This window comes from Suncus etruscus, chromosome 12 (genome assembly GCF_024139225.1).
Source record: "Suncus etruscus isolate mSunEtr1 chromosome 12, mSunEtr1.pri.cur, whole genome shotgun sequence".
Classification (NCBI taxonomy): domain Eukaryota; kingdom Metazoa; phylum Chordata; class Mammalia; order Eulipotyphla; family Soricidae; genus Suncus; species Suncus etruscus.
In genome coordinates, this window is record NC_064859.1 from 1,790,110 (window position 1) to 1,807,656 (window position 17,547).

Consider the following 17,547-nt stretch of genomic DNA (forward strand, 5'->3'; position numbering starts at 1 on the left):
CCGGCCCCATATAACCTCATTTCTAATAATCAATACATCTAGATTTAGTGAAACATGCTAAATACAGGGTCTAGTAGCACCAGAGAAGAGGCTCTGAAGAATGTGTCCAGGGGTTCTCTCTCTCTCTTTACCTCTCTCTTTGTCTCCCTCTCTCTTTCTCTGCTATCCAAAGTCACAGTGCTAACCAAAGCTAAGAGGGAGAGATAGTCTTTCCAAGTGAATAAAAAGGAAGGACATGCTTTATTTCTATAATACTGTGTGTGCCATAAGGAACATAAAAAGGGATCTATGTATGTGGAGATATTGTTTAAAGGGCTAACATCGCTTATAACTCCAAAGATGAGATTATGATGTTATTTTATAAATCCTACCAAAATCCACATTCGTAATAAATAATAAACATCTCTAACCTCTATCTTACTAATCTATTCCTTTTGTTTTTTTTTTTTTGTTGTTGTTGTTGTTGTTGTTTTTTGGGTCATATCCGGTGGCGCTCAGGAGTTACTCCTGGCTCTGTGCTCAGAAATCATTACTCCTGGCAGGCTCGGGGGACCATATGGGATTCTGGGATTCAAACCACCGTCCGTCCTGGATCTGCTGCATGCAAGGCAAATGCCCTACCACTGTGCTATCTCTTTCTCTCCGGCCCCTTAATAATCTATTCTATTGATTCTATTCATGTTTTTCCAAATATATGTCAGTCAACTGACAGATATAAAGGTTTTGCTTGTTCTATGCACTTGACTAAGAGTAAGCCCATGCATCAACCCCATTGGTATCCCCAGGGCATTTCAACCAGCTGCTGTACTTCTGGTCATGGAAACAGAAAGACAGAAAGAAAAGGCAGGGGAAGCATTGAACAGGATGAGTCAAAGAAGCCAGAGCATTTGCTCTGCCTGGGAATCCAAGAAAGATCTGAAGAAAAAAGACATAAACACCAAGGAATGAAGAGAGAGCAGAGTGGGTTAGGTCTCTTGCTTTGCACACGGCTGACCTGGGTTTGGTCCTGACATCCCGTATGGTTTCTCATGCTCCACCAGGGGTGATCACTGAGCACAGAGGCAAGATTAACCCCTGAGCAGCACTGGTGTGAGTCCTCCAAAAGAGGAGAGACACGTGAGGTCTAGACAAGGAGTGATCAGCAGCCCGGGGACCAGAAGCAGGCCCTAGGGTGGTGGGCGGCACCCCCAGGGTCACAAGCAGATTCTGCTACCATTCGTTTTCCCAATCAGCAGCTCTAAGAGCTACGACTGTTTCTTCGGAAAGACACTTTGACAGGAGCAAAACAAGGCTGTTCACAGGGGATGCTAAGGCCAGCGAGCCCTTCCAGGCCTGGTGCTAAAAGCTCTCGGCCACTACAATCCTCAGATGATGTGAGCCACAGGGTGCCCCCCTCCGATGCCTGCCCCCCTTACGTGGAGAGCAGCAGCGTCCCGTCCAGGAGTGAGGCATTGTAGTGGTACTTGAGATAATCCCCCTTCTTACTCAGCACCGAGCAGTCCGGGGGCTTGTAGTGGGAGGTGACGCTGATGGAGTCAGACGGGTTGTGGAAGTCGATCACATGGATGTCGAACACCAGTACTGCAGAGCCAGGGATATTTCCTGTAGGGGAAGACAGACACAACTGACCAGCGGCCCCCCAACAGGAACTCAATGTGCCAGATATGAACGCCCTCCTACTCTAGCTAAGAAAGTAAGGCTGAAAGCTGTTAGGAGTTCCTGGACCCTCATTTTACAGATGGGGAAACCGAGGCACAAAGCTGCCCAGCATCCTTCTGGTCATTCCACACTATCTGGACCAGAATCCAAAATAACTGGCTGCCATCCCAGAAAGGCAGGTGGTGGATCTCACAGAGAAGGGAAAACCAAAGCACCATCAGCTCAGCTCACTCTCGGGGGGGTGAGAGAGAGAACAAGGATCGAAGAGGGAAAATCACTCCAGGGACAATAGCGATAGACTGGCAGGCCGGGCATCTGCCTTGCATGTGGCCAACGGGTTCGATCCACCAGATGATCTCTTAGGGACTCCTGGAGAGAAACCTGAGTGCAGAGACAGGGGGAAGCTCTAAGCCCTATTGGATATGGCCCCAAAGAAACAAAACAAAACAAAGAACCCCCCCAAAAAAGAAAATCACTCAAGCACCTTTTTTTTTCAAGCACCTTTTTTAAGGAAGAACAATAAACAGCAAGTTCATTGGGTGAAAAGCAGGCAAAATAGCACATCTCCAACTTCATGGCCGAGTGAACAGGTCACAAGCACTTTCTCAACACACCCTGCTGGTCTCCAAAGTCATCAGCACACTTCTCTGTGACCAGCTCTGAAAGCACTATCTCTCCCACTGGATCTGTGTCTGTGGTTTTCAAAGCTACATTTCCCCCAGCAGGACGTTACTGAATCCTGCAATGACTTCTAAGTAGGCATTGCATGAACCCAGAGACATCGAACATGCTGACACTCTGAGCTCAACACCCTGCGCTGATCATTTTAGAACAATTGCAGAAGAGAAACCCTGTCAATAGGACTACTCACAGGTGAGCTGTCTAATGTTTTACAGGTAAGAAAATAGCTGACTCTTAATGAACTTTTCCAAAATGCAATATATCTATAGACAGAATCTGCAGTAAGCGAGGCACCCTCAGTCACTTGTGCTCCATGTCCCCCACTGCCCTGCTATGCATTTTTCCCATTTCTTGGCTATTGCGGGGGCTAATTCTGTCTGTGTGGCTCCTTCTGCCCCTCTGTCTCAAATACACACACAGGCTTATTAAAGTCCAAGAACCCGGGCCCGGAGAGATAGCACAGCGGTGTTTGCCTTGCAAACAGCCGATCCAGGACCAAAGGTGGTTGGTTCGAATCCCAGTGTCCCATATGGTCCCCCGTGCCTGCCAGGAGCTATTTCTGAGCAGACAGCCAGGAGTGACCCCTGAGCACCGCTGGGTGTGGCCCAAAAACAAAAACAAAAACAAAAACAAAAAAACAAAGTCCAAGAACCCATCTAAGTGCTTTATAAGTAATATTATATCTCATTCGAATTTTAATTCTATAGCCTCAATCTATAGGAGTATAAACTGAGACACAAGTGTTGCAGCTTTTCTAAATGACTAACAGGGCAACTTGAGAGGCCACGTTGACACATGAAGTTCTGTTTCCCCAACGCCCGGAGTGGGTCGTGATAGGCAGGAGATGTTCCAGAACTGATACTGGATCACAAAGCGGCTCAGACCCAAGGCTGAGAGCAGGGGAGCAGGAAGCCAGCACAGGTTTGGGGGAAACAGGGAGCCAGAGTGGTGCCTGTACAACATTGGTTGCCTGTTCAACCCAAATACGGAGCAAACTTGAAACACTGCAGTATGGACTAGGGATGTGTCTCAAGTGGGGGGGGGCGCTGACACATCCAGCACAAACTTGTGGTCCCCACAGACCACCTCATAAAGCTCCCACAAAAGCACACAGTGAAATTCCATTGACAGCATCTTTCAGAAGAGGCAAATCCACAGTGACAGCATGATTGCTGACAACACGTGTGTGTGAGATGGTAAGGGATTCTCGGTTGGGGTTCCTTTCAGGAATGGGTCTGCTTTCCTTGGGGCTTTTGGGACTCCTCCCAGTTGGAAGTATATTATTTGGAAGTGGGGGGGGGTTGTCACACCCAGTGATGACCAGGAGCTGATCCCAGCAGGGACCCACAAAGACACTGGTAAGTGGAATCAAACTCGAGGCTCCTGGGAGTGAAACATGGGCTTCAGCCCATTCCCACAACTCTAGAGCTTCTTTATTGAGTGATAAGAGATCCGAGAACAGACAGTGATAATACTACACACTTTAAAATAGAAAATTTCATGTTAGATGAGTTATATTTTGGCAAAAAAATAAAATCTCTCCAAGTTATATCCAGCATGCAGATATTTGCTAGAGGTGAGCAGCTATCTGCACATTTATGCTTATTACATAATTCACAACAACCAAAATGCATGAACCATTCCAAATGTCCATTAACAATTTGAATTTGAAGAGTATGTCATATACATGCAACCCAATTATTTTGTTTATTTGAGGGCTACACCTGGCAGGCTCTAGAACATATGGGAAGCCTGCATGCAAGAAAAGTGTCCTTCCTCCTCACTGTACTATCATTCCAACCCAGTAATAGGATATTATTCAATCACATAATCAGGCTTCAAATAAGTATGAACCTTGTAAACATTAAGCCACATCAGAACCAATATTGAATGATTCCAGGTAGATAAGGCCTATATAATAGGATAGAAAGTCAAATGCTGGTTCCCAGAAGAGTGGGAAGAGGAAGAATGAGGAATTATTTGGTGGGAAAGGGTGTCTTTGAGGTTCAAAACAGATTTTTGTGGAACAAGTGTGTCTGGGAACAGGGTGTTAAACACATGTCTCCCACATCATCCCTCTTGAGATGTAGACTTTCCTAATTTCAAGCTGGGTTGTATACCTGGGCTCTCTGCGTTTGGACTCTACTATTTCTTTCTTATCCTCTCTCTCTCTCTCCTTCCTTGGTACCTCCAAGCAAAACCTATTCAGAACCTCAAAAAAGAAAAAGAAGTGTTTGTTGTTGGGCCATCCCTTGCAGTGCTCAGGGTTGTCTCCGGGCTTTGTGCTCTGGGGTGAGTGCTAGTGGGGCTTAGGAATGTATGTGTTGCCAGTAATTGAACCCAGGCCAGCTTCATGCAAACCAACTGCCCAAGCTGCTCTCCGAGGATATGATGCTGAGGGCAAATACTGCCCAATATCACGTCTGTAAAGAATCTGAAAAAGAAGCTGAACCTGTCAAGGCACCAACTAAGAGGATTTCCTAGAGGTGTGGTTGGGTGGGGAGGTTGTTTAAGGGCACAAACCTGGAACTAGCAGATAAATAAGCCCTACAGATATCACGCACCATATAGTGATCCTAGCCAACAACTTTACACTATCAACATTAAACATATTAAGAGATGGAAATTATCCTCACCACAAAAAAAGGGACGCGACAGACTAGCAAATCCTAGTTACTAGTAACTCCTAGTGCAGTTCATGAAGTCTATGCTGCACCTTGAATACGTACAATATTGTGTCAAATATATTTTAATAAAAACTGGTTTGGGGGTGGTGAGGGGTGGGAGGCTAAAGGTTCAGATACAGGCCCGAGCCCTTGAAGTTAACAGGTCAACACAAGATGGGGAGGGAAAGGAGAGGCCTTTGCCATGCTGAAGATGCTGAAATAAGACATTTTCTCTTATTAAGATGCTGGTCTCCCCTTAGGTACAGGTAGGCAAAGCTAAGAATCTAAGAAAGGAAGGGCAGAGGAGGAACTGAAAAGAAGGCTTCATATGGAAGTAGCGATCTTGATCCTGAAAGAAAACCAATCCACAGCAGCGACAGTGCTGAGCAGAAGCCAGATACAGTAGGATCTCCACAGCTGATCATCAGTAGGCCTGCTGAGCAGATAGATACTCATTCTCCTAGTCCAAGGGACGGCACAGGGAGGAGGGGTCCACTTTCAGCACCATCACTGGTTCCAGAGACTCAACACCCCAGGGCCTTCTTATCTAAAAAAGAACTCTTTCATGGTTTGAATCCCCTTGCCCTTGAGAAGTTCCTGTGGCAGTAGGTAAAACAGGAGTTGCCTCCTTCACTTTCTTCTTTGCTAAGAGAGCTTGAAAGGCGATTTGGAAGCTGGGCCACAGAAAACCAACCAGAAAGCAATTCTCCTCAACCACATTCTCCACCCACCCCTAAACACAGCAGATAGGTAGAGGCAGAAACTCGCCAGTAGGCCTTGAACTGGCCTCCACCAGTCACACAGAGGAAAACGCTCCAGGGAAACTCAAGGCTCACAGGAGACTGCGAAGCCCAACGTGAGCCTTGCATGCCGCTTCTTCCTTCTGAATACTGAAGTCTCTGGTGCTAGGACTGCAGAATGTGGAAAAAGCAACAAATGTCCTTGATTTCCTGGAACCCATTGCCTAAGTGGTTCTGTCTTGGGCAAGAAGGCCAGGAAGGCCAAAGGCAGCACCCCCAAACAACATGACGCATGAAGCACCTCATGCCCAGAAAATTAGAAGCCCTCAGATGCTTCCCAACGCCTTCTTGAATTCTTCACAGACATTTGTCTCATACTAAATAGAAAGCCAAAAAAAGAAAAAAAATTGTAAGCATGTTTTTTTATCCATATGATCTCTTCAAAGACAGGAAGTCTTAGTCCTAAGGGACCACAGGCATTTTCAGAAAGCATGTATCTATTTCTGTGTGTATTTGGCCTGGAGTAGAGATTTACATGCCAGACAAACAACTGTGCCGCATACAACTGTACAAACAAGTTATGAACTATGTGACTCAAAAGGCTTTAGGTGTGACTTCATCTAGGACCTGTGACATTTTAAGTGACGATGAAACTACTATCATTTTGTTTGTTTGTTTGTTTTTTGTTTTTTGGGCCACACCTGGTGACGCTCAGGGGTTACTCCTGGCTATGTGCTCAGAAGTCGTTCCTGGCTTGGGGGACCATATGGGACGCCGGGGGATTGAACCGAGGTCCGTCCTAGGCTAGCGCTGACAAGGCAGACACCTTACCTTTAGTGCCACCACACTGGCCCCTGAAACTACTATCATTTAACGGTTCACTCAGATCCCAGTCAACCTGATTGTTTGGAGAAACCCCCCCCCTTGAAAAATTACAAAGAAATGTCAAAGAAAGAAAATATGATTTGAGATACTGTGCAATATACTATGCATAAATATACACACTATGCAGTTACTAAAAAGAGCTACTGGCATAAGTTGTCCATAACAAACTAAGAAAGAAAAATTATAAAGTAATACATATAGATGACCCCAATCTTATTAGTGTGGGTAGATATATATTTCCTTTTATTTATACAGAGTCACTCGAGTAGAAAAGTCCAAAAGAATGGTCACCCCTATTAGTTTCCTATTACTATCGCAAATAAGCACAAATTTGGAGGCTTGAAAAGCTACATCATCGTGGAGGTAATGTGGGGATGTGGCCCTATAAGAGACTCTAGAAGACTGTGCCTTGACTTTTGCAATTTCTCAGACAGTTTCATTTTCTGACCTGTGGCCCTTTCATCCACCTTCTCAGTCAAAAACTTCACTTCTTTCACTTGAATCTCCTGCTCCCCCTGCCAGTAATCCTACCCCCAGGACAGCAGATCCTGGGACACACCAGGATCATAGACCAGATGAGTGGCCTCAGCTTATCTATGTCTGCAATGCCTTTGACCACATAGTGTGACCAAGACGCAGGTTCTGAGGGCAGGTAAGGGACATCTTGGGGCACTAATTGCCTTTCAAGTGAGCCCAAACACCACCAGGAATGATCCCAGAGTACAGAGCTAGGAGAAGCCCTGAGCACTGCCAAGTGTGGCCCCAAATCTAAAACAAACAAAAATGGTCCCAGGGTATCATGGAGAAAGAACTTCACCTCAGAAACCAGAGCTCACTGAGCACTCAAGTCTCAGCAATAGCTCTGAGTCAGGGGTCCTGTGCCAGCAGTGGTCTCCCCTCGGGAAGCAGCGGGGCTCACCTCTGCCTTCCTCCCCGTAGCCCAGGTGAGGGGGCACCACAATCCTCCGCTTCTCTCCGATGCACACCCCGAGCAAGCCTTCATCCATGCCAGCAATCACGTAGCCCTGTCCAATGTAGGTGTCGAAGGTGCGGTTCCGGGAGTAGCTGGAAAGAAGAAAGAAGTTACTGGGGCCCTCGAGTGCCCTTTCCATGAAGTCACAAAGAGGGCAGAGAGCTCAGGACACAGGAAGCCACATCAACAGAGCCCATCCAAACTTGCTCCTGAAATGGCAACAAGATCTACTCAGAGCTGGTAAAGGGCCACTACAGAAACAGCCAGCAAACGGTGCCCCAACATTCAGGGACAGCATTGACGAGGCAGCTCAGGAACTGATTCTGTCCACCAGGACACCAGGCTAAGCTCAAGGGACCACGTCATGATCCGGTTGCTGAAAAGTAAAGATGAGTCCCAGGCTGGCAGGTCCAGGATATCAAGGGGAAAATGTTGCATACACGGAAATAAGTATATGATGGGCACAAAGTGCACTGAGAGCATGTCACTGCACTCTCTCTTCTGGATGGACACACTATCTAATCTCAGGTATCTAATCTCAAGGTATCCTCTGGCAAAAGCATGGATCTCTCCAGGGCCACTGGTGCCGAGTGTCAGCATCCCACTGTGTGGAGGAATCCAGTCCCAAGGAGAGTAATGTCTCTGTGAAAGCCATAATCCATTCCCCCCAAAATCAACTCTTGACCACTCCAGAGTGGAATCTTCAAGCTGCACGGGACACATCCTCAACCGAACTCTGAAGTACCAGGTTGTGACTCACAGCCCGCACCAGCCGGTGCACACGTGGCAGAAAGATGTTGGGGAAAAAGCCACGCAGTCCGCCACAACCTCGCTCAACACAGCCAAGGAATGAGTGCCTGGGACAAAAGGCCAGTGGAAGCAGGCCAAGGAGGAGACAGGCTGCTGGACCTCCTGGAGCCTGCAGAGAAAAGATGCTTGCACTCCCAGCAGGCACATTCGGGGCCTGCCCCCAAGTCAAGGAAAAGCCCAAAGGCATGCCTGGCATGCCTGAGTGCTACACCCTAACACTTTTGGGCATGGGTCCCCCAAGCACTTCTCCGAGTGACTTTCCCCCCAATTAATAAAACACAGGAATGCCTCTTCTTGGCCCCTCCCAAACTGAGGGCAGCAGCCCCCAGTCCCTTGAAGACAAGCCTGAAGTGGGCCAGGAGGGGCTCAGGGCAGGGAAGGAAACAGGCTGGCAGGTGAGCATCCTTAGATCCTTTTGGGTCTCGCACCCATCCAGGCAGCTGCATCATGCAGGAATATAATAATGGGCCAGGCGACCTTGATGAGGTATTCTGGGAAGAGAAGGAGCTGAGGGAGAGACAGGTACCTGCAAGGACTGGCAGCCAAGGCTGCAGGAAAGTGGCGGACAGTGGAGGCAGGGCATAGGACAAAAGCAGGGGGAAGACAGGAGACAGAAAAGACCTCCCTGGAGACACTGGAGAAGACTGGGAGGCTGAGGTGTGGAAAAATCAACAGCTTGAATAAAAGATGCGAATAAGAGAAGCGTGCACCTGTTCTCTGATTGGAAAGCTGTGAATTTTGAAGCTGACCAAACACCTACAAAACCACTTATAACTTTTCAAACAGTTTACCAGTGATATGTGTGGGGGGAGGAAACGGACCTGAAAAGTCACTTCAAAAAAGAACAAGGGGCTGGAGAGATAGCATGGAGGTAAAGCACTGCCTTGCATGCAGAAGGACGGAGGTTCGAATCCTGACATCCCATATGGTCCCGAGTCTGCCAGAGTGATTTCTGAGCGTGGAGCCAGTAGTGACCCCTGAGCGCTGCTGGGTGTGACCCAAAAACAAAAACAAAAAAGAACAAGAACAAGAAAGTGACAGGGAAGGGTACAGCAAGCACTCGTTCTCATAATAAGTTTAAACAAGGACTTCGTAATCTATGAAGTTCAGGTCTTCCGTACGGAAGACAGACAAAACTGGGCGTTCTTCAGCTGAGAAGGCCGACTTTCTAGCACATTCCCTGTTGGAGGTGGTGGTGATGGGATGGATTGGGCTACGGCCCGCAGTGATCAGGAACCATATGTGGTGCCGGTAATTAAACCCAGGTTAGCTGCAATCAAATAAAGCGCCCTACTTACTCTACTGTTTTTTTCTGGTCCTATCATTAGATTCCTTTTACACTGTCAGTACCAGATTAAGCAGGACAAAAATGATGTTTAAAAAAGAAAATAGAGGCTGGAGTGTGCAGTGGGTTGTACACTAAGCTGACAGTGGGTTGGACATTTGCCTTGCCCTGCATGCAACTGACCTGGGTTGGATCCCAAGATCCCCCACACAGTCCCTTGAACACTAATCTGAGTAATTCTTAACTGCAGAGCTAGGTGTGAGCCCTGAGCATTACTGGGTGTCACTCAAAAGAAAAACAAAAACAAAACAGAAAAATGAAAAGAGAGGCCAGAGATGCATCTAGAAGAGCTAGATTCCATTAAAAGTACACTATAGGAGCCAGAGAGAGAGCACAGAGGTAGGGACTGCCTTGCATGCAGCCGTCTAGGACAGACAGTGGTTCAAATCCCGGCACCCCACATAGTCCCCAAGCCTTCCATGGTCCTTCTCTTCTAGCTTTGGAACACACCCTAAAAGCTCTTGAGGCCCCAGAAGCATGGGGCCAAGACTACACAGACTGGCACCAGGAACCAAGCAAAAATAAATGAAAGGATCAAGCCATTTTTATGACATAAATAAAACAGTTTTACAGCTAACAGGGTGAAATTGTTCCAAGAGTGGCCAGATAAAAGGGTGAAAATTTGATGTTACCCCAACTCTGACAGCCAGATGTCTAGTGAGGCCCCAAGGGCCACAGTACATGCATCCGAACACCACTGGTACAGCTCTGATGACATTCTGCAGGGTTCCAGCCCTGCTGGGTGTGGCGCTATAAAAAGATTTTGGATACAGATCCAAAAGCATAAACAGAAGCTGGGATATAATAAAAATCACATTTTAGATGCGCTAGGGAAGGATAGGTATTCAATAAAGGGTGTTGGAAAAAATAGCTGAGCCATCTGGAAAAAGATTAAGTTAGATGCTGACTGCCACGCTGAATACCAACAATAAAGGCCAGATGGTTAAAGGTTTAAACCTAAGAGCATTTGTGAGCATAGACGGAATCTATGAAAGGTTTGCTTCAAGTTGGTGAGAATGAAAGAATAGAAAATCATTTTAATAGAAAATAAAAATTAATACAAAATCATTTCATTTCCTCTTATAACTTTGTATTGATTCACTTCTATGAAATACTTCTCTAAATATTCTAACAAAGAATACTCTAAAAACAAAGTAAACATAAAAGAGCTTAAGGAAAATTTGAGGAATGAGTTTTTATTATTAAGTCACCAAAGAAGAATAAATAAGAATGTAAATAAGAGTAAAAGGAAGTAAAAAAATAAAAGTGGGTGTGTTGTTTAGATACATAAAAAAGTTTATCTGTGAATAATTCCAAAACCATAAAGTGACTGACTATGTGTTCAGCAATAAATAACCCAACATAAGAGTTAATATCTTTTATTTATTTTATTTTTTAGGAGTTAATATCTTTTTTTTTTTTTTTTTTTGGTTTTTCAGGCCACACCCGTTTGATGCTCAGGGGTTACTCCTGGATAAGCGCTCAGAAATTGCCCCTGGCTTGGGGGGACCATATGGGATGCGGGAGGTGGGGGAAGGATCGAACCAAGGTCCTTCCTTGGCTAGCACTTGCAAGGCAGACACCTTACCTCTAGCGCCACCTCGCCGGCCCCAGGAGTTAATATCTTTTTTTTTTTTTTTTTTGGTTTTTGGGCCACACCCAACAGTGCTCAAGGGTTACTCCTGGCTGTCTGCTCAGAAATAGCTCCTGGCAGGCACGGGGGACCATGTGGGACAACGGGATTCGAACCAACCACCTTTGGTCCTGGATCGGCTGCTTGCAAGGCAAACGCCGCTGTGCTATCTCTCCGGGCCCAGGCATAGTACTTTTTTTACATTTCCATGCACATGCATATTAGTTTCAGTTAACCTCAAAAGTTTAAGTGGGTTGTTTTTCTTAAGGATTAGAGTCAAAGGAGCACAGTAAAAACGGTGTTAGAGTGGCAATTACTGTTTTTATAGGCCCACCAAAATATGAGGGACATGAAAGGAAAAGCCTTGGTCTAAATACAAGGAGACCCTACCCCTGAGGTTTCCTAGCATAAGATCAACTCTAGGCTCCAGACAAACTAGTTTGCCCAATCCAGGTCATTGTCTGTAGTGCCAATACACTTTTATTTTTCACACAGTCTCTGTTGTTGTTATCATGTTTCTGTATTAAAGATCTTGGAATACGCATATCCTACATTGTAGTAAGGATGGTGCGGAGCATCCTCTAGTTTCACCTCACAATTAAAAGGCAATGCAGAGGGCCCTGTCCTGTAAGCAGGTTGTTGTTGTTGTCAAGTCTAGAAGTTAAGGGAAGTATTAAGGGAAGTCTCTCTTGAGCAGGTCGATGTCAGAGTAGCGGTGGGTCTTCCCTGGTAGAGGATTGCTTCCAGGTGTTGTTATAAAAAACCTTGGATGTTTCGTAGATAGCTTCCTTGGTTCAGGGGAGAATGGAGGATGCCCATTCTTCTGAGGCCTGTGCCAGGTCATTATATCAATGTTCAGGGTGTAAGGTCCCATTGCACTACAAGATTTGTGTGTTCCAATCTCTATTAGATAAGAACTTATTTGTATATATAATATTTTCCCATTTTAATGTGCCTATGCAAACAAGGAACAATGCCACATGGCGTTATAGGCGCATATGGGGGCCGTAAGAACAAGTCCAACAATCCCCATGACATGGTTCAATCATAAGTATTAAACTAAGGGACTCTTTCACCAAAATTCCTTATTGAACAGCTCACAAAGAAAAGAAAAGATAAAAAGTGGGTAGAATTGTCACTATATAAGAGAATATTTAGTAAGAGTTATAGCTGTCAAAGAAAATACACATAAAATATTCAAAAGACATATGTGTCCATTTTATGTCTTTTGAAATAGTTGGGGGTTGTTAAATCCAATGCATGACTTTGGTCTGTGATTAGGGCTGTGCAGTACTGAAGTTAAAGAGTAAATGTAGGGTACTGATGGTTGGGGTGAGAGAGTTAAGGAGTAAAAATGAGCTTTGTAGGTGTGCGAAAGGGCAGAATACAAAACAGACATTCTACATACATAAAACATAATTTATGAATAGGGAATACTATTGATATATACTGTTTTGAATATGTAGACTGGTAAGAAATTGCCAGTGACTACCTTTGTGCAACCAAGCAAGTCTCAGCACACCCCAATAAAGAAACAATCTTACATTTCACAATCCTGTATTAAAATCATTACTCCACCCTACTTACTTAAATGTCAAAAGAGAGAAAACAATTTAGTGACAGACACTAGAGATTGATGGCCTAAATAAGTTTCTCAAGCTTTTCCAACTGTGACCCCTTCTGACCTTGTTTTCTGGACCCAATTCAGGGTTCCCTTAGATAGTGCCACTGTTCCATATATGTCATTTTACCTGTGGTCCTCCTGAAATTCTCTGGGACCCCAGTTTAGAAACACTAATGTCAATGAAGGCAAATCTATACAAAGGAATGTCATAAACTGTTAGGATGGGCTATTCCCAATGCCCTACAATAGGAAAGTCTTTGAAACCTAAAAGTGATGTTCTATTAACAGGGATAGAAATCACTAGAAAAACAGTCTTTCAGGAAACCAAAAGTGTAATTCCAGAGAATAAAGACAGACCCAAGCCTATAGGCAACAGTAATAACAACACGCAGACAGACTCTCTGAAGCTATTTTCTTTGTTGTTGTCTTATAACTGCAAACGAACAGAAACAGTGCAAAGCCAGGCCAGGAGCTCTGTGTCCTGACGCAAGCATCACATGGATGAGGCTCTGGTGCCATCCCAGCCCCAAATAACCCTCTAATAAGGAAATGGTTCCATAAACGTGGTATGGAATCAGTGAAACATTCCTCAGCAATGCAGATATAAAAAACAAACAAGTAGCTAGGAGACAGCACCCAGGGCTGTGTCATACCCTTCCATTTTGTCCCACCCGTCAATGCCCCTTGGAGTGCTGGAGACTGGTGGGCCCCTCCAGACCCCAGCACTGCTACGTTCCAAGACCGGGTATAAGCACTGGATTGTCAGACCACAGAAAGGCTAAGTGTCAAAAAAGAAAAAAAAAAAAAAAAAAGAAAAGAAAAAGAAAGGCTAAGTATCTGTAGGACTGGATCCTGGTCCCCTTGCATGGCCAGAAAGTGCCCCCAAATAACAAAAGCAAAAGATTCCTTTCTATCCATCATTAAGAAAAAATTTCACAGCTAGAAAGAAAAGCAAGGGTGTTCGTATTATATACAGCTGATCTGGCATGCCTTGTAGTCCCCCCAGGTACCACTAGGAATGATCCCTGAATGCAGAACCAGGAGTAATACCCAGCACAGTAGGTGTGGCTCATAAAAAGCAAAAGCAAAACTCCTAGATGCCAAATTTTAGATACTACATATTACAGTGCAAAGAAAATCAGGTAACTTTTCTATTTACTTATATCTGAATTAGAAAAATGCCCGGACAGTAAAGCATGCCAGGAGCAACCCCTGAGCACAGAGTCAGGAGTAGTCAATGAACACCTCCAGGTATGCTAAAAAAATACAACAACAAGGGGCTATGGAGATAGCATGGAGGTAGGGCATTTGCCTTGCATGCAGAAGGATGGCGGTTCAAATCCTGGCATCCCATATGGTCCCCTGAGCCTGCCAGGAGCGATTTCTGAGCGTAGAGCCAGGAGGAACCCCTGAGTACCACAGGGTGTGACCCCAAAACCAAAATAAATAAATAAATAAATAAATAAATAAATAAATAAATAAATAAATAAATAAAAGGTCCTAAAAGCAGCCAACTTGGAGGAACTAGATAAGATGTGAGTGGAAGTCAGAGAGGAAAAAAGAAAGAGATGTGAGGTTGGTACAATAATGCATATCATTTGTTTTTATTTTGAACCTTGTGACTATTACTTCATGTCTCCAAATCTAGGAAAATTATATAGGGAAACTTGAATGAGGAAGGATGAATCATGCGAATACAATACAATATTAAAATCCTTCTGGAATGTCTGGGGATGACTAACTAACCCGGAAGCCTCTGTCAGCACAGTAACAGGAAGATGGTGCTCCTACTTGTTTACTCGGAGAAAACTCAAGGAGTGGTTTGCAAGCAATAGCAACACATGCCATTTGAGTGAGGAGCATAGACCCAACTATTCAGTGAGGCCATCAGCACAGCTGAAGGCTAAGTCCAGTGAACAGGACCAACATCTGGGATCCAGCTACCAGGTGGAGCTCAAGGCTGCCCCCACCTGCTTCCTGGATGAGTTCACTCAGCCACAGCCCTGTCTCTCTGTCTTTCCCAGGCTGTCTGTCTGTCTGTCTCTCTCCCTCTCTCTCTCAGCATTCCTATTTTAGTGTATGTGCTGCCAAAGCGAGCACTCTCTCAGAATTCCTTTGAGAGTGCTAAATACAGAGGAAAAAAAAAAAAAAGAAAAGCCAAGGAAATAAAACATTGTCCAGAATTATCAGACATTAAGATTAGAACCAGGTTTCATGCATCAAGGATTTTCCCACTCTGGAGCCTGATCATCACTTCTGACTACTTCCCATACCAGGGTCATACAGGTAGGTTCAGATGTAGAGCCCAGTACATCCAGTACATCTGTGAGGGCCAGTGGCTGACTTGGGGTACTGGAAATGAAAACACAAATGTCCAGGAAGAGAATGAAAGGAATGAGGTGTACAGAAAGGGACCTGGGAATAGTGTGTGTGTGTGTGTGTGTGTGTGTGTGTGTGTGTGTGTTTGTTTGTCTGTCTGTGTGTGCCTGTTTGTGTGTTTGTATGTCTGTAGTGCTTGGCACATTGGTGGTAGCTGTGCATTATGTAATATAGTATAAACCATGTCATCTCAAATAATAACAACAATAAAAAAAGATTTTCACATAAAACGATAAATCCTAGTCTGTTCTGACAAGCTTCAGATAACAAATGGTCTGCCTGTGGAGGGGCACATGTATCCCATGTTTTTAGCAGCAAAGGCCAGATGTTTTTTCCTACCTGGAGTCGAAGAACGTGCCATCCAGGAGAGTACCGTTGTAGTGGTATCTGAGGAAGTCCCCAGACTGACTGCGTCGCTCACAGTCCCCAGTCACCACCTTATTCTCAATGGAGATGCCATCTTTTGGGTTATGGAGGTCCAGTAAGGCCACGTCAAACACCAAAGATGCTTGCCCAGGAATGTCTTTCCCTAGAGTGCAGTGGAGGAAAGGGGAGGACATTAAGAACAGATTCCTGGGCCCGAAGAGATAGCACAGCGGTGCTTGCCTTGCAAGCAGCCGATCCAGGACCTAAGGTGGTTGGTTCGAATTCCGGTGTCCCATATGGTCCCCCGTGCCTGCCAGGAGCTATTTCTGAGCAGACAGCCAGGAGTGACCCCTGAGCACCGCCGGGTGTGGCCCAACCCCCCCCAAAAAAAAACACAAACAAACAAACAAACAAAAAACAACCAGATTCCTGAAGTTCTGAAACTGAAGGCCATATAGGGCTCCACATGCCAAAATCCCATCTTGGGGAGAATGGGTCTGAAGCAAGGGTTGCCCGTAGGAAATAATTCAAACCAAGTTGAGGGTGAAGCACATGTGGTCTAGTTTCTGAGAGGAGAGAGAGGGGGGAGAAAAAGAAAGGGGGGAGAGGGGGGAAGAGAGAGGAGAGAGGGAAGGAGGGAGAGAGAGAGAAAGGAGAGAGGGAGGGAGGGAGGGAGAGAGAACTGCTTAAACTGCAGTATATATTACGAACTGAGACCACTCCCCTGGGCAAGGGAGTAAAGGCTAAGTGCCTATCTAGAAACATTTCCTGTTAAGTGAGTGGAAGCCATCTTTGTTTAGGGTGAAAACCAGCTATAACACATCAAACACCAGAGACAAATGTCCAGGAATGTCTTTCCCTAGAGGCTGTGGAGAAAATGAGATGACATCAGAACCTAAAGTGCTTGAACTCCAAGGCCCCCGGCCTATGTGCTGTTGCTCCAGCCTGTGAGTTGCCCAGCCAAGTAAGCGAATCTTCATTTATGTCTTGGGTAAATGGCTATCCCTGTGGTCTCTCCACGGTTTCCTACATGGACTACAAGGCTTACTATGAAGCTGGACTTCCTCAGACAGATGAAGAAACCAGCCCTAATGGCCAGAAAGATGGCTGTGCTACCTAATCTAGGCTCTCTGTGGGCGAGTTTCAGGCACCCTGGTGGATCCCAAGGACACACCTCAGTAGACATTCACTTGTCCACAAATCACAAAGACAGTTCAAGGCACACTTTCTAAATCTCAGGACTGTTCCAAAGAATACTATTTCTTTAAACAGCCATTTTAAGAGAAAAAAGTCCAATTTAATGCTCAAACTGCATCAGAAGAGTATACAAATAATACAATATAGTATGAAGTATAAAGGACAAAATGGCACCCCTATTACAGAGTAAGAGAGCCTTCAAATCAATTCCATTTCTCATATGTTTTTGTTCTTTTTAATTTAGGGGGCAGTGCCAGGGGTTACTCCTCGTTCTGCACTCAGGGGTCACACTTGGAGGGCTCAGTGGACTGTACGGGATCCCGGGGATAGAACCTGGGTTGGTTACATGCTTGCCATAGCGCTACCTGCTATACTATCCTCTGGCCTTCAAGTTCCTTTTTGTTAAACAGGACCGTATTCAGCTGCAGGTGGAGGTTCAAAGCATGAACCTGTCACATGTAATAAGCTAGCTCCCAGGCCCTTCTATTCTATTTCTATCCTCTTTCTAGCTACTTTTTCTGGTTGATCCAGACAATGGTGACTTATCGATAACACACAAGTAGAGATTATTGGGCTCTTGCTCTTTCTA

General features: G+C 45.3%; 1 protein-coding gene across 1 annotated transcript in view; it reads right to left on the reverse strand.

The window, feature by feature from the left end:
- Positions 1-17,547, reverse strand: part of FKBP9 (FKBP prolyl isomerase 9) — an 88,311-nt gene that overhangs the window by 15,512 nt on the left and 55,252 nt on the right. Inside the window, exons 6-8 of the mRNA XM_049785003.1 lie at positions 15,735-15,924; positions 7,551-7,696; positions 1,416-1,602 (exon numbers count right to left, since the gene is read on the reverse strand). Coding sequence (XP_049640960.1) covers positions 1,416-1,602; positions 7,551-7,696; positions 15,735-15,924 — 523 coding nt within the window. The remainder of the gene's footprint in view (positions 1-1,415; positions 1,603-7,550; positions 7,697-15,734; positions 15,925-17,547) is intronic.